This window comes from Corylus avellana, chromosome ca10 (assembly GCF_901000735.1).
Source record: "Corylus avellana chromosome ca10, CavTom2PMs-1.0".
NCBI lineage: Eukaryota > Viridiplantae > Streptophyta > Magnoliopsida > Fagales > Betulaceae > Corylus > Corylus avellana.
The window spans coordinates 1,813,973-1,821,458 of record NC_081550.1 but is presented as its reverse complement, the minus strand read 5'-3'; the positions used below and the strand labels follow the sequence as shown (position 1 = coordinate 1,821,458).

At 34.2% G+C, this 7,486-nt stretch overlaps 1 protein-coding gene and 1 non-coding gene across 2 annotated transcripts; both read right to left on the bottom strand.

The window, feature by feature from the left end:
* Positions 1-3,663: 3,663 nt before the first annotated feature.
* On the bottom strand, positions 3,664-6,908 carry LOC132164635 (uncharacterized). Its single transcript, XM_059575175.1, has 3 exons — positions 6,790-6,908; positions 4,788-5,135; positions 3,664-4,682 (listed from the first exon to the last, which is right to left on the bottom strand). Exons 2-3 carry the CDS (start codon positions 5,124-5,126, stop codon positions 4,032-4,034), a joined length of 990 nt encoding a protein of 329 aa, XP_059431158.1. The 5' UTR covers positions 5,127-5,135; positions 6,790-6,908; the 3' UTR covers positions 3,664-4,031.
* LOC132164836 (small nucleolar RNA snoR101) lies at positions 6,422-6,485 on the bottom strand. Its single transcript, XR_009438438.1, has one exon. It is a non-coding gene; the product is annotated as a small nucleolar RNA snoR101 (small nucleolar RNA).
* Positions 6,909-7,486: the final 578 nt, after the last annotated feature.

Genomic DNA, 7,486 nt, shown 5'->3' with positions numbered 1-7,486 from the left:
ACTAGGTACACCATTAAATATTGTAGAATTTATAATTTGAATAATGAAATTGTTCATCTTCATTTCACTTAGAAACTGATCATCTCTATTTCAAATGAAATGGAGTTAGAAGAACTATTTAGGCATAAGGGTGAGACATAATTGTCTTTCTCTTAAAATATGAGGGTAATCTTGTCTCAATTTTTATACATTTTTCGCTAAATAGCTCTATGAAATGGAGATGATCCACTTGAACGGAGTATATCATGCTCCCATTAGGTACACGGGTGTTCTATGGTTTCTCATAACGGGGTGGTCCATGAGGAACTTCTTGCATGCCTAATGGTGCAGTATGGCAAAACTGATGATGTTTCCATTCCTCTTAAGTCTTAACAAAGTAATTAATGACTTAATCATCAATTTTGCCATATTTCACCATGAGGAATATTGTTACATTTTCTAAAAAAATTCTCTACAATTTATTTGCTTCTCAAATAATGTGTCCCAATCTCATGATCAGATGGTGACACATTTACCAAAATAATAGATTACATCTAGGATTGCGACACATCATTTGGGGAGCAAATTTTTTTTTTTTTTGAAATGTGTAACATTTCTAGTTAAAGTGGGTGTTAGAATAGTAACTAAATAACTAAATCAACCATTTCTTAGACCTACTTAACCTTTTAGGGATAAGTGATGATTTAACATAGTTTCATAGCAAAAACTTTTGAAATAAATGAGAGTTTGAGCCCGTATGTAACGGGGAGTGTTAATTCCTCTTATGTACAGCTAGGATTAAAAACAGGTAGTAATTAACCAAACGGCCTAGCTTGTTTTTCCATCTGTCAACCATACATGGAACGCAAACAATAGATATTAGATAATATGGTACCTAGGTTTCCTGTTTTCCACAACATAAATTGATCATCATATATATATATATATATCTCATCTTGAAACAAGGGTGCCCTAATATGGTAACGTCACCATCGTTTGCGCTTCATAAATTAAAGTTGCAAGCCTTTGAGATAGCCAAGACGGCCGGCGGGTAGCTTCACTGCCCTAAATCACACCAATCTAGACATTCTTATTCTATACTTAAGATTTAAGAACCTGGCCTCCTCAATATATATATATATATATCTTCAAGCCCCAACAGACTGCGAATTAATTAGGCAGTGAAGCAAGCACACCCTTTATTATTTATTTACACATTAATTTAAGAAACAGAAACTGAGTATCCGCGCAATAGAAGGGGGAGCTAGACTGCAGCTTTTTGTTATATATGCTTGATAGGAGAATGAATTGCGCTGCCTGTTGTAAATGATGCATATTAATTGACCCTTTTGGTATATATATATATACACACACTAAAACATATTTCTTTTTTAAAGTAAGGGTGTAGTTATATTTTTAAAAATTTCATGGTGGTAAAATGGACATTTTACATCACGTGTGGGTCATGTGATATGCTTGGCGTATAAGTTAACAAATAATCTTAATGGAAGAGGGACATTGTAAATTGAGTAGGAGATTAGTAGGATACATTACAAATTGAGTGATAAATTGAAGGGAGTATAAGTGTAGTTTATCAATCTTTAAAGTAATTCAAAAATGAAGCAACAAACAAATCTCTTGAAGATCACTTAACATGATCTTAGAATGCTCATGTTTAATGAATTCACTTATTCATATTAAGTGGCCACAAAAGAGATCGATAATTATTGGTACAACAATAGAAGAAGAAAAACAGTCTATATCCAAAGCACTAGATAAGAATATGAGCTTTAATTATTTTCATGAGTACCAATTAACAACGTACGTTAACGATAAGTGCTTTCATCTGGGTACGTACAAATGTTGAGATGATTACTCAATTAAATTTTAAAAGAAATTAATGAGTAACTGATTCATCAGGTGCCCAAACTAACCATCAAGAATATTAGTTATAGAGCTAGCATCCAAAGTTCCAAACAACATTAATGCCGATAGGCATGTGGCCTGTTGGTGTGCTTAGTAGTGTTGGGTGCCACGTCTCCAAGCTTCATTCAAAAAAAAAAAGAAGAAAAAATGTCTGCCACTATAGACCAAGTGGTATTATATAAGTCGTTCTAGGAATATGATAACAATAATAATATTAATATTAATATTATTAAGAAGAAAAAAGAAAGAAAAAAAGTGTTCATCTAGACAACCATGCACTTGGATACTCTCGATAACGGGAGCTAGCTTCTCAATTTCCACAGAAAATGAACATGAATGATCGATTATTATGTGTGTGATTATTTAAAGAAAGGGATATTTAGAGGGCATGTGCATGGCATTGTCTTGTTTTCTGCAAAGCATATAACATAAAATAATAAAGTATGCATTAGAAATGTTATTGACAATCAAGGATCCTAGATTGGAGGGAGCAAAATATCTTTCTCAAATTTGACTTTGTTCATCCATCGATTCACTGGGATTTTTTCTCTTTGTTAACCCCAACTTCGGATCTTTTTCTTTTTTGATGAGTACACAACTTCGGATCTTTATTGGAAAATAATTTGTTTATGATACAAACTTGTGACCACAATCATTAAAACCCATTACTCAAAATTTAAATTAAGACTAATACTATTTAGTAAACTGTTATATGCACGACTGTCATACAATTGAAATAACATATTAGTGAAAATAGCATTATTCTTACAACAATTACTCTCGTGTTGGCATACACATTTTTTGGATAATAAGGAGAACCATGCATGCACGGTTCACTAATTGGACGTGGGTACCATGCCCTAAACATTTGTAGCAGCTCCTTACCCTCAAGTATCAAGAAAGTTGCGAGCTGTGTTTAGAAGAGAGTTTTGAGATAAGAAATGATGAAGAAATTGATTAACGTGATATAAAGTAAAAATATGTTTTGAATTTTTTTTCTCACAAAAAAATGAAGAAATGAGAAATGATGAAGAAATTGATTAACGTGATATAAAGTAAAAATATGTTTTGAATTTTTTTTCTCACAAAAAAATGAAGAAATTTGTTTGTTAATGCGATATAAAGTAAAAAAATTCTTACTCCATTGGTGAGAGCTTGCATTACTTCGTTACTTTGTCGCCGGCTTTCAAGTAGAGGTCGGTTTGAGATTTAACTTGGTGATTATTTTCCTTACGAAACTAACTAATCTTATTCTGATGATTAAGGATAGGGTTGATTAAAGATCCTCTATCACTCACATATCAATTAAGAAAATGAAAAGCTTAATCAACTTCGGTAAACCACATGAGATTTCAATAATTTGTTTTTTATAAGTAAAATAATTCACTAAAAGCGCAAAGTGAGCAACTTTAATACACAAAAAATATAAAATCAACCATGTAGTCCAATTCGTATTGATCAGAAAGCCCTTCAAGCTGATTTCTTCTTGACAGTTTGTCAATCCCATTAAGAAGGCCCAGAAGTATGATCTCATTCCCTGAAGCCCAGTAAACCAATACAATCTCCAACTACTCTCCATTAAATAAAACTCACACATAACAATTTATTAAAAATGAGCAAGAGAAATAAATTAGTATAAAAAAAAAAATCCAACCCAATTTAGAGAAATTGGGTTGAACCCCATCCCCTCCCTATACAAAACCTGCTATAAAACTATTGACAAGAAAAATACAAAACACAGACACAGACACAAACACATACAAATGAGCCACTCAAGGGGACTCTATTTTCTATTAATCATACAAGGAACCCCTATAAAAGCTAATTCTAACATCGAACTCACATATCGTGTTGTATCCGGTTCTACTGTAAAGAAGGAGAACAATTGATCAAAATAGATAAAGCTACTACAACCGTATCCTATTCAATGCCTGGTACAGACATCAACTGAACTTACAAATCAACCTGATTTCTACTTATCAATATATTTCCCTCCCACACTGAGACATAAGAAGAAAAGAAAACTCCTAAGCTGTATTAGAGAGTTCTGAAGTCATCAAAGAGTACTACCATACGCCAGCCTTCACAGCATTTACAAAAGCCCCATCAACAACCATGGAAAATCATTAAGATTCTTCTGGGGGACTATGCATCATGTGGAGCAAAAGTTCCTTACGTTCCTCAGCTGGGCAACCAAAGAACGCCCTCACCCTTCCAGCATTTGCAACAAGGAAAGTGTAGGCCTTATAGCGCAAGTGCACATCAACACCAATTTTCACCAATTCTGTGAAAACTTCTTGTTCTGTATACACACGCGGTCGGCCTCTTTCTGCAATAACATTCCCCTCCCTAATCGCCTGTGCAACATCTAGTATTGCTTCCCTTATGCTTTCAAACTCTCTCTCAAAAACATCTTTTTTCTTTTGGTAAATATTTCTCTCAAATTCATCCCTTGGTGCCTTCCGTTTCTTGCCTTTCAATGATGTAGCAGATTGAGAAGGTGGTCGAGAATCTGACTGAGAATTTGATTCAACAGGAGGAGGTAACTGATTAGTACCACCATTCATACCATTCAAGTCCTCCAGATTAAGAGTAATTTCATTCTGTGACATGACTTGATTGATATCATCACATAAGCCTTCATTTCCTGAGGCACTACCTCGGTGTGCATCCATCTTCAAACCCTTTGCATTTTCCCTTCTTTTTGCAAAGAGCAACAACAACTTATTGTAGTTGCTAATAGGTGTAGTCATCCATTTTATGGCATCAGGTTTTGCCTATTTTTTAAAAAATGTAAATAATAAAAATAAAAAGAACATCAGTTCCTATAAATAGAAGAATTATATATAATAATATAATGAAACTAGGACCAGGAAACAAACCTTTATCAATGCCTTCCACACCTCAGGCTTTGCATTCCACATTTTTGTCTCTGGGCTCCATGTAAAACCATTCATGTCCTTGAAAATGTCATAACATTCATGGAAATTATGTTTAAGAGTTTTCAAGCGATTCTTCAAGTGACCTTTTTCAAATGGCTTGCCAATCTTTTCACGTAGTTCCTTCACAGTATTATCATATGCTTTTGTTGTGAAATTCTTATCTATTCTATTTCCCATGCTTTGTTGTAGCACAAGTGCATCAACAAACAAGTCGTCCCACCGTTCTGTCCACTTTACTGTGTCCTTTCTATCCACATTAGTCTTTTTTTTGTTAACCATTTCTATTATCTGCATGTCACAACAAATAGAAGATAAACAGCAGTTGTTTTTCATAAGATGAGCCAAACAAGTTGTTCCCACCGTTCTGTCCACTTTACTGTGTCCCTTTTATCCACATTAGTCTTTTCTTGTTACCCATTTCTATTATCTGGATGGTAAAACACATAGAAGATAAACAACAGTTGTTTGTTACAAGAAAAGTAAGGCTCTGGATCAAACAGATTATGTATTGCTTGATGGAAAGGTAATCAATAGAAAATGTTTGCAGGGAAATATTCGGATGACAGAATAGAAATGGAGGGAATCTCACATTCTTCTATCTGGTTAGCCAATTAGAATGAAACAAAGAGATGTTATATGTGCTTGTCTCACCAATAGTACCTTCGAAGGATTTTCTTCCTTTTCTCCCCAAATATCTCCACAATAGTAATTTAAAGAACAAGGTACATATACATCACAAGATTTCACAAACCACAAATTCCACAAAATTTTGTTTGTAATACCTCAACAAATAAACTGAAATATGATTTATGAGACCAAAAGAAGGCAAGATATTTAGGAAAAAGTGGAAATCTTGCTTCACATTTTTTTTAAAACAAAAGAATCATGATGATGGCTCTTAAATTTTTTATGTTATTCTAATGGCCTTTTTTTTATCATGGGTGAATTCTGCCTAAGATAAAAAGGGTTAATTGTAACCATGAATCTCAAACTCTGGGATCATTACACTATAATTTTTGCAACCAACAACCTAATTCGAGATTAATTTGTAAGGACCACCCAGCATCTAAATCAGTATAAAGAAATAACAAATTAGAGGGCAAGTGGGGAGGTGCGTCATATTAACTTGTAAAAAATAACAAAGTAGTGCACATAAAATATCAATGTCCACCCCACCCCCATTAATTTGTTTTTTACACTTCAGATGGTGGGTGGACAAAACAAATCAATCTCAAATTAGGGTGTTGATTGCGAAAGTTGTAGTTTAGTGGGGGTATTGCAAATGAACATGGCTTAGGGTAGATTGCTACAAGCCTACAATTAACGCAGATAATATATATATATATACACACACACACATCTAATTTTCTACTAATCTCTGCACTTGTAAAGAAATTACCCAAACTCCAGACTTCAAACAAATGATCTCCACACCTCACTTCTCCATTTTTCTTATCTTGTCTTCACTTCGACATGCATAGGCATACATATATACACACACAGACATACACATAAACAAAGGAAGTATTCAAAAAAAAAAAAAAAAAAAAAAAAAACCAGTGGTGCAAAGACAGTGCATCAGTAGATGTGCTTGTCAAACATGGAACTTACCTGAAGTTCAGAGATCAAGTGTAAACCATCACGTGCACTAACTTTGCACCCACAACCAAAAAATGGAAACAGCATAAGCATGAAGAGTCAAACATCACCATACACATATTGGTCACTAGGGTAAACAAATTATATTTGCAATCAATAACACCCAGTAGACACGGCACATCAAATTAAATGGTTTTATCAAACCCCACAAAAACCCACATTAAACATCCCTTAAACATCAATATAATTCGATCAAATTCATCTATAAACCTCAAATTATATGATAATAAGTTAATAACGGAATCCAATCTTGAAATCGGGAAAAAGAGAAAAGCTCTTTTACCTTTTTCTTTGAGTAGCCAAACCCAGAGCGGAAACTGTTGATTTTTCCGCTAGAGTTTGGCCTTCGGCGGCGGTTTCCGTTTGTGGCGGGTCAAGTGAGGTGAGGAGAAAAGTGAGAAAGTGTGGAGGGTAAAGAGGGATAGAGAACAAGAAGTAAAAGAAGGGCTCCGTGTGGATTGGACACGTGGACAATTAAAAAAAAAATAAAAAAAACCTACATTGACATCCCTTTTATCAAGTTGGACCTGCAAGTTTTTCAAAACCGGCCTAAATAGATCTGTCTTTTCAAAAAGGCTTGCTGGATTTCTTTTTGCTGAAAATCCAAGGAGAAGGCCCATTTCGCCTCCCCCAACATATATGGGGTGATCATGCTGTTACGATTAACGGTTAGTGGCTAAAATCACTAACTGCAACTACTTAAGCGATTAATATATTTTACTAACCACTTCCGCAAACCGCCTAGGTAGTAGTTCACTGCATCCAGCTAACCGCTTTTTTTACTAACCCTTTTTTTGAGCTTTCTTTTTGGGCTAAATTTGAGAATTAAGCTTTTTTTGGGCTCACTTTAAATGTTTTTTTTTTTCACTTTTTTTGTTTTTTTCCTTTTCAGGTTTTTTTCTTTTCTTTTCTTTTGATCCAATTTTCTGTTTTTGGCTTATTTTGCACCTCTCTCTCTCTCTCTCTCTCTATATATATAT

Excerpts from the sequence above, each read along its gene's own strand:
- LOC132164635 (XM_059575175.1), bottom strand. The coding sequence starts at position 5,126 with ATGGTTAACAAAAAAAAGACTAATGTGGATAGAAAGGACACAGTAAAG. Across the intron at positions 4,683-4,787 it reads TGTGGAAGGCATTGATAAAG|GCAAAACCTGATGCCATAAA; the intron begins GTTTGTTTCCTG and ends TTTAAAAAATAG.